The sequence below is a fragment of the Fusarium phalaenopsidis genome, assembly GCF_050370095.1.
Source record: "Fusarium phalaenopsidis strain FUZ10S chromosome Unknown contig_32308, whole genome shotgun sequence".
In the NCBI taxonomy this organism is placed as follows: domain Eukaryota; kingdom Fungi; phylum Ascomycota; class Sordariomycetes; order Hypocreales; family Nectriaceae; genus Fusarium; species Fusarium phalaenopsidis.
Genome location: NW_028145402.1, coordinates 136,171 through 157,067, shown reverse-complemented (window position 1 = coordinate 157,067; position 20,897 = coordinate 136,171). Strand labels below are relative to the sequence as shown.

At 51.1% G+C, this 20,897-nt stretch overlaps 8 protein-coding genes across 8 annotated transcripts; 4 read left to right on the top strand and 4 right to left on the bottom strand.

Moving 5' to 3' along the window:
- Positions 1-697: 697 nt before the first annotated feature.
- Positions 698-2,119, top strand: LRP88_11403 (tubulin-tyrosine ligase family-domain-containing protein; the record flags this gene model as incomplete). Its single annotated transcript, XM_083247830.1, has 1 exon — positions 698-2,119. One exon carries the CDS (start codon positions 698-700, stop codon positions 2,117-2,119), a length of 1,422 nt encoding a protein of 473 aa, XP_083096337.1.
- Positions 2,120-3,608: 1,489 nt separating this feature from the next.
- On the top strand, positions 3,609-5,824 carry LRP88_11402 (DUF3176 domain-containing protein; the record flags this gene model as incomplete). Its single annotated transcript, XM_083247829.1, has 2 exons — positions 3,609-4,096; positions 4,165-5,824. The coding sequence occupies 2 exons, from the start codon at positions 3,609-3,611 to the stop codon at positions 5,822-5,824; spliced, it is 2,148 nt and encodes a 715-aa protein (XP_083096336.1).
- Positions 5,825-5,922: 98 nt separating this feature from the next.
- Positions 5,923-6,951, bottom strand: LRP88_11401 (alpha/beta hydrolase; the record flags this gene model as incomplete). The annotated part of the gene is made up of 1 exon (XM_083247828.1): positions 5,923-6,951. One exon carries the CDS (start codon positions 6,949-6,951, stop codon positions 5,923-5,925), a length of 1,029 nt encoding a protein of 342 aa, XP_083096335.1.
- A 678-nt stretch (positions 6,952-7,629) lies between these two features.
- On the bottom strand, positions 7,630-9,205 carry LRP88_11400 (MATE family efflux transporter; the record flags this gene model as incomplete). The annotated part of the gene is made up of 2 exons (XM_083247827.1): positions 7,630-9,131; positions 9,184-9,205. 2 exons carry the CDS (start codon positions 9,203-9,205, stop codon positions 7,630-7,632), a joined length of 1,524 nt encoding a protein of 507 aa, XP_083096334.1.
- Positions 9,206-9,823: 618 nt separating this feature from the next.
- On the top strand, positions 9,824-11,386 carry LRP88_11399 (uncharacterized protein; the record flags this gene model as incomplete). Its single annotated transcript, XM_083247826.1, has 5 exons — positions 9,824-9,973; positions 10,022-10,130; positions 10,179-10,442; positions 10,502-10,655; positions 10,708-11,386. The coding sequence occupies 5 exons, from the start codon at positions 9,824-9,826 to the stop codon at positions 11,384-11,386; spliced, it is 1,356 nt and encodes a 451-aa protein (XP_083096333.1).
- A 164-nt stretch (positions 11,387-11,550) lies between these two features.
- LRP88_11398 (fungal specific transcription factor domain-containing protein) lies at positions 11,551-13,432 on the bottom strand (the record flags this gene model as incomplete). Its single annotated transcript, XM_083247825.1, has 2 exons — positions 11,551-11,565; positions 12,953-13,432. The coding sequence occupies 2 exons, from the start codon at positions 13,430-13,432 to the stop codon at positions 11,551-11,553; spliced, it is 495 nt and encodes a 164-aa protein (XP_083096332.1).
- Positions 13,433-18,005: 4,573 nt separating this feature from the next.
- LRP88_11397 (agmatinase) lies at positions 18,006-19,323 on the top strand (the record flags this gene model as incomplete). The annotated part of the gene is made up of 3 exons (XM_083247824.1): positions 18,006-18,394; positions 18,444-19,021; positions 19,097-19,323. 3 exons carry the CDS (start codon positions 18,006-18,008, stop codon positions 19,321-19,323), a joined length of 1,194 nt encoding a protein of 397 aa, XP_083096331.1.
- Positions 19,324-19,785: 462 nt separating this feature from the next.
- Positions 19,786-20,862, bottom strand: LRP88_11396 (uncharacterized protein; the record flags this gene model as incomplete). The annotated part of the gene is made up of 1 exon (XM_083247823.1): positions 19,786-20,862. One exon carries the CDS (start codon positions 20,860-20,862, stop codon positions 19,786-19,788), a length of 1,077 nt encoding a protein of 358 aa, XP_083096330.1.
- Between the last annotated feature and the right edge of the window lie 35 nt (positions 20,863-20,897).

Genomic DNA, 20,897 nt, shown 5'->3' with positions numbered 1-20,897 from the left:
CATTGTCCTAGCTGATGGTTAAAGCACTCAGGCTATTTCTCCAGTTTTCATCCCTCAAGCTGACGCGATGCGATTTAGGCCATGCCGGGGTCCCCGGCCGCTACCCCAAACTCGCCTCTCAGCAACGGAATCGATCCCGAAATGTCCTCAACTCGAATGAAAAAGAGAGAAAATTTTTTTTCTCATTTAAAAAAAAAAAAAAAAAAATGAAGTAAGCAGGGATCATGATGCCCGAGGTCCTGGAAAACCCTGACTCAGCCCCTGAAAAAAGAACCGGTGAGGGTAACGCAGATCATGCATTTGCGTTGGGTAGAGACTCAAGATCATGAACTTGGACGTCCCGCTTACGTTTGTAAACAACATGTCCAATAGAGTCGCCACAAAATAATTACAGCTGTGGGCCATTGTTAGGTAATTGGTGCCATGGCTTTGCTTGGCGTCCCTGCTGGGATTAATTGTTGCCAACTGTCGAAGGAGTCGTATAAAGAGCTCGTCGGCCGGTTATTCCTTTGTGCTTTCGCAGGCCTTCAGATCCGTCTCCTTGTCTTGCACTGGTTGGTGCCATAGCCTTGTAAATCACCGGCCATATGGAACCTAGAATTACTCGCCTCCCCATTCCTCGTCAAGCTGCTCTCCCTCCAGAAGAAGGATACGTCATACGCTGAAGTAGCGAAGCCAAGAGTTTCGGTCTGAAACAATGCATGTATACATACAGGGAGCCAACTCGTGGCTTAACAAGCACGTCGAGGCATACATCCGCCGCCACGTGCCCGACGCTGCCTTTTACGACAACTTTGCATCTTTCCCCGAGGACGCGGACACAGTGTTTCAACTGTGCGATGGATGGCACATGAATCGACACTTTGCCGCCTTGAACAAGGCTAGCAATGGACTTCTCAACGCCTACCCCAACAGCGATGCACTCGCCCGGAAGGACCATCTGGCCAGGGTCGTGGATTACTGGACCACCAAGAGGCCAGAAAGCATCCTCAAGGGTCATGTGCCCGCCACTGTTCGACTTTCTCTCGACTACAGCGAGTACGTTGATGACTCCCTGGCTGCTGCTGACGATCTCACACTGCTGTATTCGCTCGAGGACAATGAGCAGAAGGACACAGCAGAACGCGAGTGGTGGATTCTTAAACCGGCAATGATTGACTGCGGTCATGGAATCCGTATCTTCAGCACCATCGAAGAGCTTGCCGGCAACCTCGAACTTGCTGCCAACATTTCTGAGGAGGAAGAGGAGGATACGGACGAGGATGCTCAGTCCGTCAACACAAAGCCTCAAGGCGACGATGAGCCCGAATTTACGCCTAGCCTATCGATTCCTGGCCTTAGCTCCCTGGATGCCCTGATCACGGCCACTGGAAAGCTATCTGTTGATGCAACGGAGCAGCCCAGAATCAAGGAACCCCCATTGGTCATTGACGAGCACGAACGTATCCCGTCGGCCTGGATGCGCGAGTTTGTCGCTCAGCAGTACATTGTGTCGATCCCACCGCTCGATGGCAGAAAGTGGCATGTCCGAGCCTATGTCCTTTCAATTGGACGCCTCAAGGTCCATGTCTTCCGAGAGATGCTCGCCTTGTTGGCGCTGCAGGATTACGAACCTCCCTGGAAGAACCCGAGTCTCAAGTCGTCTCTGACCAACACGGCGCTGCAAGATGAGGACGAGTTTACGAGCAAGGAATCGATGAGAGAGTTTTGGGAAATCTCTGACGACCTGCTCCCTGGCAATTGGAAGAACAGCATATTCAACCAGGCATGTGAGATTTCTGCTGAGCTGTTCCGCGCGGCAGCTCATACCATGGCGGACAAGTTCACACCCCTGGATAAGTGCTTTGAGCTCTTTGCCATTGACTTTCTCATTGACTCCAATGGCAGCGCCTGGCTGCTCGAGGTTAACGAGACGCCGGCCTTCTATCAGCATGGATATGCAGGGGCTTTGGCTCTGCGACTTATGGAGTCGCTTATCTGTGTGACTATGGAGCACATGGGCAAGGCGAAACTAGAGGATGAAAAGAATGCTGCTGCCAAGGAGCGATTCATCGAGGTTCTGGATGCGACTAATGAACTGGCCAAGAGCAACATTACCGAGATCATGCCTGGGGATTGACAAGGATGAATAGATGGTCATAGATCAATTTTCATGTTAGCAAGGAGTTCTATGATAGACGTAAAGAGAAAAAAAAAGCGCATTCTTCGTTATCTTTATCGACCACGCTACTCGTTCGTGCTTCACTAAAACTTCCAAGTCTAGCATTGATAGTTCTCGGATAGAATCAAAAGCAATAACGACGTTCCGTTGAGGAAGACTGTGAACCTCGAGCCCTTTGAGACGAGATCCTAAGACTACAACGCTACAAGAGCGATTCTAGCCTGTTACCTCCGCACATAAGCTCAACTATGTAGTAAGGAAAACGTTACTGCAAACTTACCTGATTTTAGGTTCCGAGAATAAATCACGAAATCCAATTAGTTGATAGAAACGGGGCGTTGAAACCTGTTTTGTCCCCCTCACTGGTTGTTCCGATACGAAAGGTGCTGAAAATAATATAGCTTGTAGAAGAAGCTAAGATCACAATCGGTTATTCGATTACTTGGGCCGATAAATCGGCTCACAATGAAGTCCAGGACAGAATTAACTAGGGTGATAGAGGGAGGCAGTAAGAAATGTTAATAAAATAAAGCTCGAAAGATGCCACGAATTCATCCATAAGCTGCTTACTGAAGTGTTCGTACAATTTATTCAAGTCCCGCCCTCTTATATAAGCCGTGAAAAGGGTAGTTAGCAAGTCAAAGTTGATATCTAACTTATCACCTCGTGAGGCTGTTCGGTTCTAAATCAAGTTCTCGCTTGTGATAGGGTATTGGCTAAATATAGCCCGGCCATTACCGCATGCGGTAATTTTGATGCCTTCGCAAAGGTGACCCAATTTGGCGAAGCACAATTGACGGGAAAATCATCCATTTGGCCAATGAAGGTTGATATGAAGCGCTGTCAACACGATGAGGGAACGGGCAACTCAAACGACTCTGTGTAGGTTTAAGAAGACTGCTAGCCGAGGCTGACAATAGAGTGCTAGCAAACAGCTGCAGCCATCCGCTTATGGATTGTTTCTGCGCCACCAATCCTTCAGCAGGATTTAGCTACCTACCGCCTCGGGACCTTCGGCTCAAGTGGCACAGGGCGCAGTAAGATTTGTGGTCTCGTGCGCTGGCGTTTCAGATCTTGATTAATCTCCAGTGGCGTGATGAAGGCATATCCCTGCAACCCATCCAGTTCTCAAGACTTTTGAACACAATTTAATGTCTCGTATTAACTAATTACAAGAGATATTAGGAATAAATAAGTCTCATATCTTCTGCCAGAGTTGATGGAGACAAAAAATTGGTTACTGACCTGTGTTCAAGGTTGTGCCACGGCTCAGCCTCTTTCTAAACATAGCTAGCAGCTGCTGCCAGCTCACAGACCCTGCCTGCCTAGACTTCGCGTGATGCATAAATATCCCCACAACTGCCACTTGACATTTCCTCGAGGCTTGTGAAAACGCCGTCTTTCCTCCTCCAAAGCAACTATTGTTGCTCATTGACAGACTGTCGCCATGGCAGAACAAGGGTCATATGAGCTATTGCCCAAGACTCCAAGGCCTGCAGTGCAACCGGTCTCGCCCGATGATCGAGACGCGCCAATCTCGCCACTTCTGCCGACGCACCCAGCCACCGCACTTGGCTCGGCAAAGGGCAAGACCAACAAATTCCGTGTGGTTTTTTCCGTGTGGTCATTGGAACTCGGGTCGCTTCTCCTGAGTCTGTTATCGTTTGCTTGCCTGATCACTCTACTATTTGTATACGACCGCGAGCCCATCTCAAAATGGACCAAGTTTCCACTGTCTTTGAACGCCGTCATTTCGATCCTTGGTACCATTTCAAAGGCTTCCCTAGCATTCGTCGTTAGCATGTGTCTTTCGCAATGCAAGTGGAATTGGGTTGGGAACTTTGCTGAACCGCTGGTTGACTTTGATCGGTTCGATGCTGCAAGCAGAGGACCTTGGGGGAGTGGTCGACTTCTTGTGTCCATGGTACGACGCCCGTAAGTATCATCTTCTCTGTTTGCCTTGGTTGTTCCGCATTAAGTCGTGGAACTGACTTGACCCGTAGCCACTGGGCTTCCCTGGGTGCCCTAGCAGCACTTATCCTGATAGCATTCGAACCTTTCCTCCAGGCCATCCTGACTTTCAAAGACCAAACGATCAGAGTTAACTTGAACGAACTGAATGAAGCTGAGCCAACCATCGGGAGCTGTTCTGTCCTGGATGCAGGAAGCTGGACTGGCACAAACCAAATCGCCCTTCTCAACGTCCCGTTCACCGGCTCAAACGGTAAAAAGCTGCTCTATCAGGCGACTGTTGGCCGGAGGGTACGCGTCGACATGGGAATGACGGCTAGTCTTTGGAACGGGTTCTCCTATCTTGTCACAGCGGATAGTCTCTCGCCAACGTTCTCGTGCAGGACAGGAAATTGCACATGGACTAACTACACTTCGCTGGCCCTCTGCTCCAAGTGCCAGGATATTTCTCAATATGTCAAGAAAACGACAGGCGTCATCAAGGTACCCAAAGGGATCAGCTCAAGCGGATGGATCCTCGGGAAGGGCGAAGAGCTTCCAGACATCAGCAACACCATCCCCGAGGCCAACATGCGTCAGGTTGGGAAGACGCTGGACTACACAAAGTACACGGTGCCAGGAATTAACCTGAAGATATCAAACTACAACGGAAAGACGAGGAGAGTGTCTGAAGATGAAAATTCGGCATATCCTGATACCTACCTCACGACGACGGCCACGACAAACCCCGGGAAGACATTGTTCTTCCGCGACTCTAACACACTAGCCCTTGCTATTCAGTATTTTGAGGCGAATGAGACTTGGCAAGACAACAAAACCACGTGGGAAGATACCCCAGTTACGGCAAAAGAATGCGGTCTCTACTTCTGCGTCAACCAATATGAGTCTGTAGTCGAGCAAGGCATTTTGAAAGAAAAGGTGCTTGCTTCCTGGGCGAACAAGACCGTCGACTCATATACCGACAGCGAAGGGGCCCAGAAGGAGTACATGAAGTACAAAAACAACTCTCTGGATTTGGCCCCTGGATATGTCATTGTGCCGGATCTTCAGATCTATATCCCCGACAAGGACTTTCGCGTTCGCTCCGCAAATCTTACGCAACAAGCATTCAACATCTCCCAAACGACAGTTGTGTCTCTTATCGAGAGTCTGAAGGAGGGATTTTGCGCCAGAAGCAGGAACGGCACCGAGTGCGACTGGGAGAATCAGGTCCTCGTCTATCCGTCCCTCCCTGGTGACGGACCACCGGGATTCATGTTTGCGCTGGGCGAATCAACCGATATTCCAGGAACGATCACAAACGTGGCATCAAGCGTGACAAAGTGGATGCGCGATCGCAAGTCTAAATCGTCACCAGTGAAGGGCGAGGAAACGAGGTCAATCGTCATCACGAAGGTTCGATGGGCGTACTTGGCTTATCCTACAGCGGCGCTCCTTGTGGGGTTCATGTTTGCGGGGTTGGCTATCTGGGAATCCAGTAGCCTGAAGCGCCCTGTTTGGAAGGATAGCGCCTTGGCTACGCTGGCGTACTCTCCTGACGGAGAGTTTAGAGAAAGGCTGAAGGAGGCGGCAGTTTCTGGGAAACTGTCAGAGGTGGCAAGAAACACGAAAGTTAGCCTGGAGTATCAAATGGGGCACGGAAAGATTGTATCAAGGGGAGAACGGAAACAAAGTGCAGAGATTCCATGCTGAGTGTAGCATGGGTCTTGTAGGCATTCTATGGTTAATCGAGATTGGTAAGATCAAGCACATAAATAGAGATACCCAGTTCCGATGTAAAATCTGAGCCCCTAGGCGTTCAATAACCACTCGATACCCTTAATCATGTCCTTCCAATAATCTTGACACCTATCCAGCTCAGGCCAGTTGGTCCAGAACATGTGTCCATACCCTTCGTATAACTCAAGCCGGGTGGGAGCCTCCCACTCTTCTTCCAAAGCCCGCTTATAGATAAGGGCATGATCTCGGAGAGGATCCAGTCCCGCGACCTGGAAGAAGGTCTTGGGTACCTTATGCTTCGTTTCGGCTGTAGGCGGATACCACTCTTTCGCAAATGGTGAGAAGAGAGGTGAGTGAACGTCTACCTTGAGTAGCGTTTCGATGAAGCTGCCGGCTGTGGAATCTTCAGGACCCTCAAGAAGCGGTCCCAATACAGGGTCGGATCGGTTGGTCCACATGCTGGTATAGTCCTGTCGGTACTTGTCGGGGACAATTTCAGGTGGAAGAAGGTAAGGTACACAGAGCCATTGGCCGGTGATGGGAGGCTGTAGCTGTTCCTTGATAGAAACATGAACCAATGACGCTGCAATGTTTGAGCCAGCAGACGATCCGCCCACTAGGAAGCCCTTGGCTGGGTCTGCCCCGACCTCAGAAGCATTGGCAGCAGCCCACTTGAGAGCATCCCAACAATCGAGAACGCCAGTAGGGAAGGGATGTTCAGGTGCCAATCGGTACTCCACATTGAGGCAGACTATGCCGAGATCTCTCGCAAAGTGTCTGGCGTTGGAGTCTTCATCCGCAACGTCGCCCATAACCCATCCACCTTCGTGGAAGAGCACCATAAGTGGCCTCTTCTCCCCACCGGCAGCTGGCCGATAATACTTTGTGGGAATTCTGCACCCATCTCGTGCTTCTATCAGAATCGTGTCTTCCATGACCTCCGGTATCGGATCAGGCACTGGAAGCATATGCTTCAAGCTATCCAGGTGCTGACGTCGTGCTGCGCGGTTTTCGGGGACGAAGGGGAAGCCTGGGAATGGACGCTGAGCGATAGCCGCATGCAGCTTGGGGTGTCTCTCTGGAAATTTGGAATCTGTCATGATGCTCCAATTGATGATTTAGAGTCACAAATTATCATGTAGGAATGGCGAATGTTTAAAATGTTCCCTCGTTGTGACAATGGAGGGGATGGCTGTGATTATCTCCAACTATCACGGCGGAGTCACGCTCTCACCGGTGGCGAATCATTTTGGGCCAAAATGCTTCGTCAGCGAGAATCATGTCGATGATAGGGGGAATTCGGGTCAATGGCTTGAGACGTGGTGATTATCTCCTATTCTGGAAATACGCGTCGCGACATGAGATTGCCTCTAAAGGAAATTAGACGGTAAGCATTTCTCTTACTTTCTGAACCCCTTCCCCTAAAGTTATGCTATATCTATAATAGCTTTCACTTTAAACAAAACTTATTATAGGTCGTTCAACACGATAAAGCCAGGGTCTTGAATGAAGGACACCTAGTTTTCCCCGGGTCGCCCGTTTCACTTTGCCAGCTATGGTGATGCGAACTTGGTGACCTATTAGGGTCAAAGATTGGGTTTCCATGGTTCTATAGTGCCCGCTGTCTATTTTTGAGATTCTCAGGATAGTTACTAAGATGCTTTGATCTCTAAGTGTGGTAAATGTTAAGAAAGGGAAGGAAAAAGACTGCCCATTTTATACTTCCCCATTCGCCTACTCCCGTCTATTTGTGGCAAACCCGAGAGATCTTAACGCCACTAGACCATATGTTGTTGCTCGGCTGCCTGCCCTGATCCCTGTTCTTCGATCCTGAGTAGGGCCTTTGTGATCTCCTCGTCCCAATCGGTACAAAGGACAAAGAACAGTTCAAGAGAAGCCACAAGTCCCATTCCTATGCACTGACCCATCCACAGGCCCGAGAGCTCTAGACCTTTGAAGGCCATACAGGCTCCTAAAGGGAGAGCGATAGCGTAGTAACTTGCGAGGTTGGCTGCTGCTCCGATGTGTTGCTTGCCCACGCCCCGGAGGACGCCGCCACAAGAGCCATTGATGGCGTCGGCAATCTGGAACAAAGCAACCCATGGCAGGACGTGAGAGACGTAGTACACAGTCTCGGGATCAGCTGTAAAAAGCTTGGCGAAGTGGTTGCGAGAAAGGATCAGGATCAGCAGGATGATGCTGGCCATTGTGACACTCAAGATGATGGAGGTGTACGCATGCCGTTCAGCGCTCTTTTTATCCTTTGAGCCAAGAGCGTTGCCGACTCGGACACTGGTGGCAACACCAATTCCGAAGGGAATAGTCACAAGGACTTGGTCGGCCGTCATGAGAACGCTCTGCCCGGCCAGGGGCAGTTCTCCCAAGCGTCCTGCAATCAGGGCGATGATCTCGAATGCCCAGAACTCTGTGCCGAGTTGGACAATGCCAAGTGCCGCCATCCGAGCAAATACGCCCAAGTTCCTTAGACACGCCCAGGTCCAGCCACCCCAGCACTCGTATCCCTGGACGAACCTGGCATATAGAGTGAGAAGGATGAAGGAGAGCCAATAGCATATCCCAGTGGCTAATGGAGCCCCCATCAAGCCGATTTCGAGTGTATTGATGAACAGATGGTTGAGAAGTGCGCTAAGTGGAGATACAAAAAGCATGATGTAGGTTGCTGGCTTGATAATGCCTTGGGCCTGCAGATACTTCTTCATGATCTCAAAGTAGACGTATCCGAGACTGCCAGGAATAAGGCAGGTGAGGAACTTGGCAGAATCGTGTGAAAGGCGAGCGTCCTGGCCCAGCAGTCTAAAGAGCGACTCGGAATAGACCCAGACGACAGCCACGGGAAGGTAGAACAGAGTCAAGACAACAAAGGAGCGTTGCAGAAGGATTCCAGGCTGATGCTTGTTGGAACTTCCTGTGAAAGCTGCCGATGCAAGCGTGTCGAGAGCAGTTGAGCCTCCCTGGCCAATCAGCCATCCAGAGCAGGTACCAAACATGTAGGCAAAGGCTGCGACTGACAGATCTTCGGGTCTGGACCTTCCAACGATGATGATGGAGATTGTCTGAAGCGAGTTCTGGAGGATATAGGATGTGATGACCGGCAAGGAAAGTCGGAGCAATACCCAGCATTCGACAAGGCAGCGCCTTGCCTGGGGGCTGAGGCGGGTGACAGGTTGTAAAGGGAAGTCATTCTCTCCGGGCGGTAAGAGACTCGTCTGCTCGTTCGGTTCCCGCCGCGAAACATGGGCGGCACTTAGAGTGCGTGAAGCTGCTTCTCGTCAGGTTCGTCGTCAATATGGAGAAAGATGTTGTCGACTTACATGCGTTGTCTAGTTGCGCCATGTTGCAAACCGTAGTGTCACCAACTGGGAAGAACTGCTGGACTGAGCTCACAGCAACATGAAAGACATCAAAAGTCTCTTGGGTTGACTGATAGTCAAGAAAGTGACAAGACAGTTATCATGTGGACAATGCAACGAGGGGGAGATAGGTCTTGCGCGTGACTCCGTGGTGGCGAAGGACGACAAGTCGCCAGACTCTTTTGTCGAGGGAACTCGGTCCGTGGCCTATCCGACATGTCCGATCAGGGCTCCGGCTACGGACAAGCCCTTTTACGGGCGGGATGCGGCATATCTCCATTCATTTAGTGGCCCATGATTTGAGGTCGTGGGATGGCGGCTGCCGGGTCGCCGAAGTGCGGCTACACTACCGCTTTCGGAAGTATAGCCACCGCTATCGAGGCATCTCTACACGCCCTCCTCCGGGCGGATCAGGTCCGTTCAGAGGCTGTGCCCTGCCGGAAATCTCGGACCAGCCGCTCCGGCGACTCTGAGGAAGCATTCGTCGGTTATAAATGATCTTGATCAACATGTTGAGTTCATTAGTTACCCACCGGAAGCCATCCACCTACACTCTCCATCACCAATCATTTCGCCATTGCCATTACTCAGCCCTATCATCATGCCTAGCAGAGAGAACATGGCCTCCAAGCGCACCCTCAAGGTGACTGATACTGGCCGAGAGCTGTTTCACATGACTCAGCAGTACAGCGTCGGCGGCATCAACTCGCTGCCTCTTTACTTTGAGTCCGGCAAGGGTTCCTATCTGACAGTATGTGGATCCCTGTTGATGTTTGCGCACGCTCACCATAGTTTCAAGGACTCGGAAGGCAACCAGCTTATCGACTTTATCTGTGGCTTCAGCGCCAGCAACTTAGGACAGTGTCACCCCCGTATCGTTGAGGCCCAGGTCGAGTCTGCCCAACACAGTAAGCTTGCACAACTGCTCGAAACGAGCCCAGGCTCACAGTAGATAGTTACTCTGGCCAACATTGCCGGCATGTCGGCATCATGGCCGCACCTGGCTAAACGACTATGCGAGAAATTTGGCTACGACAAGGTGACAGCCATGACATCTGGCGCCGAGGCGGCGGACACAGCGTGCAAGCTGGCTCGCGGATGGGGCATCAGCACTAAGAAGATCAAGCCCGCCGATGTCCTTGTCCTGGGAACTTCGGATAACTACCACGGCACCACTTCTGGAGTCTGGCCTCTCATGGAGCGCGAAGCTGGATGGGAATGTCGGTGCTCGTTCCCGCTATTGAATGAAGCAACCTCGTGGCTGACGAAAGCTACCCAGTATACGGAACCTTTAGCAGCAACTTAACCAATGTCAATCCACTGACTGGAAAGGTTCTTCGATACCTACATGCCGAGGACTACGCCGAAGTATTTGAAAAGTTTCATGAGCGCATCGCCGGCGTCATCATGGAACCTCTGCATGGCACCTCGAGGTGGGCAATCTTGTGTATCACCGATAATCCCCCACTAACACCGGTAGGATAGATCCATGCAGGATGAGATTGACTTCTGCATCAAGGTCCGCCAGCTATGCAAGACGTACAACATCCTCTACATTGCCGATGAAGTTCGGATGGGGTCTTGCAAGACGGGCAAAACTCTCTGCTCAGACTGGCTAGGCGCCGAGAACAAGCCTGATTTGATCATCATGGGCAAGTCCATCTCCAGCGGCGCTTATCCCACCTCGTTTGTTCTAGGATATGACGAGGTCATGACAAATTTCAAGCCGTATCACTCACTCAGCACATTCGCCATGTCGTCGATGGCATGTGCCGTCGTCAATGCTTCGCTCGACGTCTGGGAACAACTGAAGCTTGACCAGCGAGCCCAGGAGATCCATGACAAGTGGGTCAAGGAGACGTCAACGTGGAAGTTTCCTTACCTGAAGTACGCCTCCGCATTTGGTGCAGACATGAACCTCTTCTTTGACGAGTCATACGCACAGCGCGATGAAAAGATCACGCCACGCAGGTTCACACTGCTATGCGCGACCAAGGGGCTGCTTGTGTACCCTGCACCGGGTGGCCGCGTCCGCATGGGCGTGTCTCTGACGATTAGTGACGCGAACCTGTACAAGGGCTTCAAGATTGTCAGGGAAGTATTGGAAGAGCTTCCGCTATATGGAGAGATTGAGCTTGATCAACAGTGGGATGGAGGCTTTTGAATGGCAAGTCCACCTTGGCTATATGAGAATAAGAATAGGGGCGGAAATTCAAGAGACGTTGCCGAGAAGTTGTGCTCCTCTCTCTTTTGTGTGTCCAGTAGATTCTTCCCACTCTGGGTGACCCTTTTGTGTTTTGTCTTCGCCCAAAATTAGGTTATAGTGCTCTAGTCCCCTTCACCCTTCGACCCAAAATGTCAGAGCTTCAGAGTAAACGTCTTGCGATTCTAGCTACTCTAGCTGAGTCAAGCTGACTCTAGGATGGGGAGGGAATTGTTGGTACTAGAAATAACAGACATGAACTGGACTAAGAGGCCGGCCAGAGCTGGTGGGAACTACGGGTTCTCAGGGTAAGATCTTAATAAAACCGGATGCACAAATGAAATTCACAAAGTGAAAGAGATAATTCAGGTACCCGCCATCAATTTTGACAAATCTTGGCCGGAATGTAGCAAGCTACATTGTTGGATTAGGTCCAGTGCACGGGGGGACCTGGGTATCCTACAAGCCCGCATAACCGTCAAGACATGGAGATTGTGAGGTAACCGAGGAGCTTTGTCCTTATTATGAGTAATTTCGCACAAGGCGTATGCTAAGAAGCTTGACCACCAACGTACTCTTCACTGAAACCGAGTCGTTCTGTGGCTCAAGTCTAGATATACAAGTCACCCTTTGAATACAAGCACTGCAACCTCCAGAAGAATACAGTATTCCCTATGGAAGAGACTAAATCGTCCGTGACTAGTTTAGAGAGAGCCAAGTCTGTCCCTCGGCTGCCATCGGGCCTCAAGCAATGAAAAACTGTCTTCACTAAGCCCTCCATAGTTCTCGCCCAAGTGGACAAAGCCCATATCGAAATCAAGCATTGACAGCATGCGTGATGTGTTGGGAGTTGGCGTTTCCTTGATGCCGTCAACTACCCCCAGGCTCTTGCACATTGCGCCATAATCCACCATCACCCGCATCATTGACGCCGTTGCTGGTTCCGGGTTGTAATCGGTTGTTGGGTCGAGGAGTGTGGCGAAGCTCTGCACGTACGAGTCGAGCCAGAGGATTCTATCACGCTTTTCAAGGCGGAGTTAGCTCAAAGAGATCAGAGTGTTTAGCTTGAAGCCAGTGGCAGAAGGATGAGGGGGGGCATGGATCCTTTGGGTTGTGAAAGCAATTAAGTACAGAGTTGGAGAGACAAACCATCTTCACTGCATGATCCCAAAAGCGCCCAAACTCTTCAAGCGCACGTAGAGCTCGATGGCTCCCTTGCACCAGGCAGGGATCACAAGCTTCCCCCCTGCTATGTTTCGCGTGTACTACCATGGCAAGGAGGCTTCCAGATACACATATCGAGTACGCGTAAAAGGATGGATGAGTGTGAGAGCCGGCCAAGACCTCGCTGTCTAGTAGAGTCACCAGCTCGCAGGCGTGGTCGCAGCTGGCTTGCACGGCTCGAGCAAAGACTACTGGGGAGATCCTGACCTTTAATCTTTGCAGGCGAAGTCGGATCAGGAGGGGGTGGTTCAGAAGGCAATGACAGAGATGGAATACAACACGGGCAAACACTATGTGCCCGACAACCTGATCATCAAGCATGCCGTCAAGCTTCCTGTATTTGGATAGGGCGGTGTCCAAGCTAGGTCCTTGCATCTGGAGGTGGTGGTCAACCAACATCAGAAGACAGTCTGGGTCCAGTGGCAAAGGTTTGTAGTCGTAGGGTCGGACATTGTCCATCTCCCGATCCTGCAAAACGTGTTTTGCACATCGTCCCAGGGCTGTGGCGGCCAGGATAACGAGAGCAAAGTTGCTGCAGAGGCCTTCGACTTGATCACCCGTCTTCCAGGTCAGCACCTGCTTCAGCGTGGCTGTCTTCTTCCAGACACCGGCTTGAAATGTCTCCTCGTCGCAAGGGAGCTGAACATGGCAATCTTCTTCTTGGATGGCCAGAGGGCGAGACTCGCCGCAAGATACAAGACGGTCCAGAAGGAAGACTGACCAGAATACTCTTCTCCGCTCCTCCTGTTCAGCTGGTGGGAGAGAATTATCTGGCTCTTGCATGAGTTGCAGGTCTTGTGAAATGCGGACGGCCAGGCCGATCTTCAACCAACCAGAGCTTGTTCGTCCAGCTGTTGACAAGTCGAAAGAATCAGCAACCGGTATGTTTAACATATATCGCAGGTAACAGGCAAACTCACCGGTAAAATCTATTATGGCCAAGATGCTTGCTGCTTGGACGACGTGAATGTCTGGGGAATTGTCGTTCGTCATGTGCTGTTTGAGGATATACACCCAAGATTCCTTTGCATAGGACTCGATAGCCTCTTGAATGGAGTCTTCATAATAGGTGTCGTTGGAAAACCTCAAGGCAGACGCTATAATGGCCATGATGAGACACTTGGGTAATAGGCCCAAGGCGAGCTTCTGTCGAAAATTTGCTTCTTGGAAGTAGGAGTAAGGTTGGTTATGCACATGCCGGAAGTACACGTCAACAAGAGATCGTAAAGTTTCAGGGGGCGGGAGGGCAGTAGAAGGCCTTGATATAGGAATACGGCTGGTTAGCATGAGTCCAGCGGAATAGAGTTATGGAGAAGGCGAGAGGTTTGCGGCTTCATACCTGGAGTTTGACGGTGTAGACACAACTGCATCACCAGACCCTGCGTCAATGTTCCAAGCCTGGCTTGTAGAAGGTGCCAGAATACCACCGTGTTGGACGCTTTGGCTAGGGCGGTTAGTAGATAAGAAACAAAGATTCTTTGAGGTTGCTGTCAGAGTCGAAACATACTGACGACACGAGACCCTCTGACTTTTCAATCGAGCAATCTCGGATTCAATGAGGCCAATCCTCTCTAGGAGGCCAGGCTGGCAGTATCGATTAGCAAGATGCATATGGCTAGCAGCGGCATCCTTCAATTCCAGTTGTGCAATTCAAGGCGGAGGCCCTTTTACCTCGGCTGTCTGAAGTGTCAGTTGCAGCATTCGCTCCGGTGCCAGAGAGTTCTCAAGCGACAATCGTGTTGTCGAGGTCGGCTGAAGGGTGTCCGACTTGGCTTGGTCTCCGTACTGGCAGGTGAGGTTCGTTCGACGGCACTTAAAACATTCGGGGCGATCTCCTGAGCATTTGACCTTTCTGTTACTATTCTCAATGTCAGTCCAAGTCCTGATCACCAGCGTCCTGATGCAACGCAACCACCGGGTGCGAGGGAGCATACCGGCAAGCGGTGCACGCTTGGCGGACTCGTCGGATGGCATCAAATGCCGCTGCCGGCTTCGATCGTGGACTGCAACGTGACGGCGTGGGAGACTCTCCGGCAGTGCTCGTCTTTCTTTGCTGTGGCTCTTTTGTATGCTGGCCAACGGTAGACAGTGGCGATAGCATGGCTGGTGGAGGCCTGGAGTGCGCAGCTGAAAGATTGATAATCGAGCTTGATAGAAGATTGCAAAGTGGTCAAACTGCGGATAGAAGGCGTGACCAGCCAGCCTATCCTTCAGGAGAAGTAGGCAAAAGTAGCAACAAAGAGTTGGAACCAGCCGTGCCCTACGGCATGACTCGGTGGGAAGGGGTCAAAGGGCTCACGCATGTCTGAGCATGCTAACCGGCGCTTCGGCCATGGCAGGTCTTCATCGGTTGGCCCTGCTATACTACCGCTTTGGGACATCTAGCCGCTCAGCGCCGGCCCAAGCCCCCCCGGTCCGGCCGGCGGCCGCTAGTTAAGTAAAGTCGTGGACGTGGTTTGCGCCCGCGTTTCTCAGCGCCACCCTATAGGCCCACCTCCTTAAACGTATTTGCGGCTTTTTGGCCACATATTACTTCTGCTGTTGTTGTTGACATATTGGGTTTTTCTTCTAGAAGGAGCCTGGCCATTGGCTCTGGTGACTGAAGTACGTGCAGTAAGTGCCAGTTACTAAAAGTCGGCTTTGGAAAGAAAAGTAAACATCAGCATATAGATATTCAAGTTATATCTCGAGATACTGGTCGAGTAGAATGCGCAAGATACTAGAAAGGACAAATGGATTTATGAGAAAACACCAAATCACAGCAAAAACCATATGAAACATGACTATTGGCCCCTCCATCCCCTACCCTGTCTGCTTCCATTGGCTTAATTCCTCAGCCCTCAGCCGCCGAGATGATCAACACATCCGACATTGGAACCTCAAACTTGTGCCTCCCATACAGCCAGTAGTATACAGCGCCAAATAGAAGCCAGCCAGTGAAAACTACAGAAGAGTAATTCATCGTTTGAGCCGTGACTGGTAGAACCGGGGGGAACGTGCTGAAAATGATGACCAGAACAATCCAAGCACATGAGACGGCATTCACCACCACACCCAGGGAGTTTGGAAGCCTGAAGTATCGGTCGACCTTGCTCATATTAGGCCGTCGGCCATAGCCTATCATGTAAAGTATCGGTAGCAGGTATGATAGATACATGCCGATGACAGCCATGGAGAGCAACGCGTTGAAAGCGGTAGCGCTGCCGAGATAGATTAGTCCCAGGGCAGCCTGGATGGCTGCTGTGACAAACACGGCATTCGCGGGGATCTGGAGCCTCTTGTCCACTTTGCCAAGGCATCGATCAAAGGGTGTTGCCTTGTCACGGGCAAAGGCCCAGAGCGTTCTTGAAGTCGACGTGAGGCCAGCAGCACTGGCAGCTGCTGCGATGATGGGTATCACGACGGAAAGTATCGTGCCTCCAACTCGAGATTTCGTGGCTGTGAGATAGATCTGCATGAACGGGAAGCCAGTTGGCGTGGCCAGGAGAGATTCGAGAGATCCAGTCGAGTACAGGATCACAATGCAGTAGACCAGGCCCATGATCCCGTTGACCACCACGGTCCCCATCATAGCTAGGGGCACGTTTCGACTGGCTGAAGGTAGCTCCTCCGCCATATGGCAAGCTGCATCGTACCTGGAAAGTCAATACTCATCATGAATGCATCAAATAGAAGCTCAAGAACTAACCCTAGAAACGGATAGACGGCACTCAACAAGCCCACCAGCCATGACACGCCATCGTTCGCCCAGCCGCTGCTGTTCTGGAAGTTGGCAAAGACGAACGAGGAAGGATTCTTGTCCGAGAGGACCAAGAGCGCGATAACAGTGCCGACGAACGCGACAGCATGAATGACTCCTGGTGTCTATCAGCTGCTAGGATCCCATTGATTCAGAAGCAGTGTCAAAGCCCTACCAGCTGATATGTTGGTATGAGGTAATGACTTGATCCCCCACACATTCGTGACGCAAGAATATGCCAATACTGCCCAGTAGAGGAGCATACCTTGCCATCGAGATGGCGTATAATCACTGTTGTTCAGGACTATCAATCCTTGGATCTGAAGCCCGGCCGCGAATGCGGCGGATGCGGAAAAGACAAGTTGTCCTCCAACTGAAACCCAGCCAGTCGCAAAAGCAGGAGCAGATCTCCTCGAGGACATGCTGAGGGCGGCCACCCAGTGATACTGTCCTGGAAACGCATGTTAGCACAGGGCTCATCTGGTGACAATCGTCAAGATACACCCACCGCCTGCCGTCGGATACATGGATGCTATCTCGGCTAACGAAAGAGCGATGCAGACTGTACAAGCAAAGCTAATGACGCTGTGGAAGAGTTAGGTTGATAACATTCTCAAGGCAGAGATTTGAGGCACTATACTAATTGTAAAACAAACATGGTGGTCCGCCGTTTGTGAGAGCAGTAGCAATTACGGTTGCCAGGGCTTCCCAGCTCGCCATGAGGCAGGAACAAAGAGCAGCCAGTGTAAAGACAGAGAGCTCGCGGCGAAGCTCCTGCTCATGGCCGAGGTGTGCCAAGATTTGGTCATCTGTATCAAGGCCAGCGCGTTTATCACATGGTCCACTGTTGGTGGTATTTCGATCTGTCGGTTTGGTGTTCATAATGTCTAGTATAATCAATGGTAAAGATGTAACTTAAGGTAGGAGACTTTTACGAGCTTGGAGCTGTCTGCGGAAAGGAGCTTGTTTATGCCCAGTCATCTCCCTCAAGCGCCGGATGTCATGGGCCGATCTAAACTTTGGTGCTTCTTTTGCGTTCACTCGGATTGGCCAAGTCAGTCCGGTTGAAGCCATCCACCTTTCCACAAAAGATAAAGGTGATGGGCTACTGTATACTGCGATGTAACTGATATCACCCCTGTTCCCCCGCATCAAAAGATGGTTTGGCCCATCATGACGAATGGAGCTGGTTCCCGTTATCTGGTGCTGCAACTGTAGTCTACGGAGACGGACTGGGGGTTGCGGGCGGCGGCGTCCTAACCTCACAATCTGCCACGACCAACTAGCTCACCAGCGGAAGTCGGACCGAGCATGTGGCACATTCGGCTTTCTCCCGGGCGTTTCTCTTGCATAATAGCTCGTGTTAGAGTTGATACGGATATGGCAGTTAAAACGGAACAGAGTTGGCGGCGGCTGCGGCTATGTAGATTTGCGGTTATATGCCCCAATACGGCTTCGTTACCATCCCTCGCCGCGGAACTTGCGCTAAACTCATTTTGGTAGCTTAGCCGTCTTACATGCAATCACCCTTGGTTAATGATAAACCATCCGAGCACCGACATAAGCCATGTCCTCTACACTAGGTCAATCTATTCCCCGTCCACGTCGACAGCCAGTATGAGGTCTGCGCCAGTTGTCCAGTGTGTTGCTGTAGCCCTCCTGACAGGGTTGGCGTCGGGCCAGCCACAGAAGCCCATGCGTCAAAGCACATCTGATTTCATCCAGAGGTCCATTTTCAGCCATCGCCCAGCCTTGTTTGCCAGCATCGACGACCCGGAGCAACATGTCTACGATGATTTCCAGGACGACATACCTTTTGAAGGCATTGCCTACTTTGCCCATCTCAACAAGACCAACTGCTTCTCCCCGACCAGCGATGGCACCTTTGACATAGGCATCGTTGGTGCTCCGTTCGACCTCGGTGTGACATATCGCCCTGGGGCTCGTTTCGGTCCTGCAGCAGCCAGAACCGGCTCTAGGAGACTATCACCATCCATGGGCTACAGGTGTGTTTCTCATCAATGTAAAGTTTGCCATGCTTAGCCAGTCCAACAGCATGGACCATGGTGTTAACCCCTTCCGAGACTGGGCGTCCGTCGTCGACTGCGGAGACATCAAGAATACCCCCTTCGATAAATTGCAAGCAATCCACGAGCTCCAGAAAGGTTGGGAAGCCATCGCCGCGCGAAAGGTGCACAATACCGACAAGGGAAGTGTCCCCAGGATCATCAGCATCGGCGGAGATCACACAATCAGCCTTCCGGCAATCCGCGCTCTGTACAAGACTTGGGGTCGTGTCGCCGTTCTACACTTCGATTCACATCTGGATTCATGGGATCCAAAACAGCTCGGTGGCGGCCTCACCAAGTACGCAGAGGTGACTCACGGGTCAATGTTTCATATTCTGCATGAGGAAGGGCTTTTGTCCACCAAGTCCAACATGCACCTTGGTTCACGGTCGAAGCTCTTTGACGAAAAGTATGACCTCGAGAACGACGCCAGGTGCGGCTTCGCGTACATTCGTGCTCGGGAACTCGATTCCAGCAGCGTTGAAGATATCGTCAACAAGATCGTCAAGACTGTCGGCGATGAGTACGTCTACCTCAGTATTGACATTGATGTCTTGGACCCAGGTAAGCTCTTGCATATGACAGATGCTTGTATTATCTCCCCTCATTCAGCCTTCTCTAACCCATGCATCGTCATAGCCTTTACCCCTGCTACCGGAACTATTGAGCCAGGTGGTTGGACGTCAAGGGAGTTATTACGAATCCTCGATGGTCTTTCCAAGGCCGGCGTCAGGATCGTAGGCTCGGATGTGGTGGAGTTTACCCCCGCATATGATAATACGGCAGAGACCACAGGTATCCTCGTGTCTGAACTTGTTTATGAGATTCTCCAGTGGATGATCAACGTTCCCGTTCACCTCGAGTGAAGCATGGCGGAAGCACTATCGTATTGTATACTATCATGTTCTATATTATTGCATTAGAATAGACACTCGTGAGACTTCTTCAAGGCTTCAAAAAGGTCCCAGCCTGGTAATTATAGGACGTTCTTAATGCTGCAGTTGTCCAGGGCGGCGCTACCTGTCTGTCACCCACCTACCCATATCGACGAATTTCACCTGTACCGATATATCCTCGTGCCTATCGATCAGACTGGTGTGAACGAATGACTACCACTCACGCCGACGCCCTAACTTGCCTACGACACTGGGGATATCCTCGCCCTCTGCCCACCGTCACATACTACATTGTTTGTTTGCCAGTTTACGCTGTAGAAATGAGGTGTCTGGGTGTAATTGGTTGCTTCAAGTGATTACCCCAGGGAGCTGCCTGCTTTGCGGGCTTAACGGCTATGTAAGACAAAGCTCGAATATTCCTCCATTGGCATTTTAAAAGATAAATTTGGACAAGATAAGAGCAGTCTCGTTACTGGATGACCGCTCCGAGTCCCACCAAGCCTTGAGCTCCTCGCATAAGCCCTCCGTATCGGTCAACCCGCAGTTTTCAAGACCTTTCAGGCGGTTTAGCACAAACTCGTGGTAAACCTTTTTCTTGGTGCTCACCCCACCAGTTACCAGGGGGAATAGTATCAATGACGCCATGCCGCTCTTTGCTGGAATTTCTGCACACGCATCGAGGATACGTTCTGACGAGTCGAGGATGCCATGATGAAGGATGGAGGAATCAGGTCTGAGGTTCGTTGAAAAGATGGTCCAGGCACTCCAGAATAATGCCTCGTTGAAGGAATTCAGACATCTCGTCAATGAGACTTTGTTAGGATTCTCAAAAGTGTTGCTCGAACCAAGTTTCTGGCGTTTGTTGATCAACGCCAGATGTCGTCTTAGGCGTGCCTCCAATCCGTCGACGTCAGATTCGAACCCTTTAAGATAGTCTCCGTCCAACGCCTGTGTCCGACCCTGACCCGCGGCTTTTCGTTTCAACAGCGTCCCCAAGGTGTACATGATGCTCGCCATCGAGGCCGACAGGCCAGAGAACATGTCCAAGTCTCTAAAGTGATCTTGGTGATCCACACATCCGTCAATCTCTCGAAGGGCGTCGCTATGACGGTCGTGGAACTCCAGGGCCGCGCTCAGATAATCCGGGCCGTTGACGCTACTGGCATGTGTGCTGAAGAGCAAACTAATTTGCATAAATCCCAGCAGTTTAGCAAGATATAGGAAACCTTCGTCCTCTGCGAGTTCCCTGAACAATTCTTGGCAAAGCGTAGCAGCGTGCTCCAGGTGAAGAATAAGCTTGGTTGCATCTTGCTTGGCAAGGAATGCCATGCAGAAGACGAGAACTGTCGAAAGCTTCAACAGAGTGCGAGCGGTTTGATCTGTAAGCTGCTCCCCCGATGTAAGAGCGCAGAATGCATCGTCGTCTTCTATCCTCTGCTGAACTCCGGTCGCCTGGTCTTCTAGAATGCCCGCTTCGATGCGGAAAGGGGCCCCTCGAACTCTTGTCATAATTATCTGGGACAGGTACAGAACGGCAGTTAGAA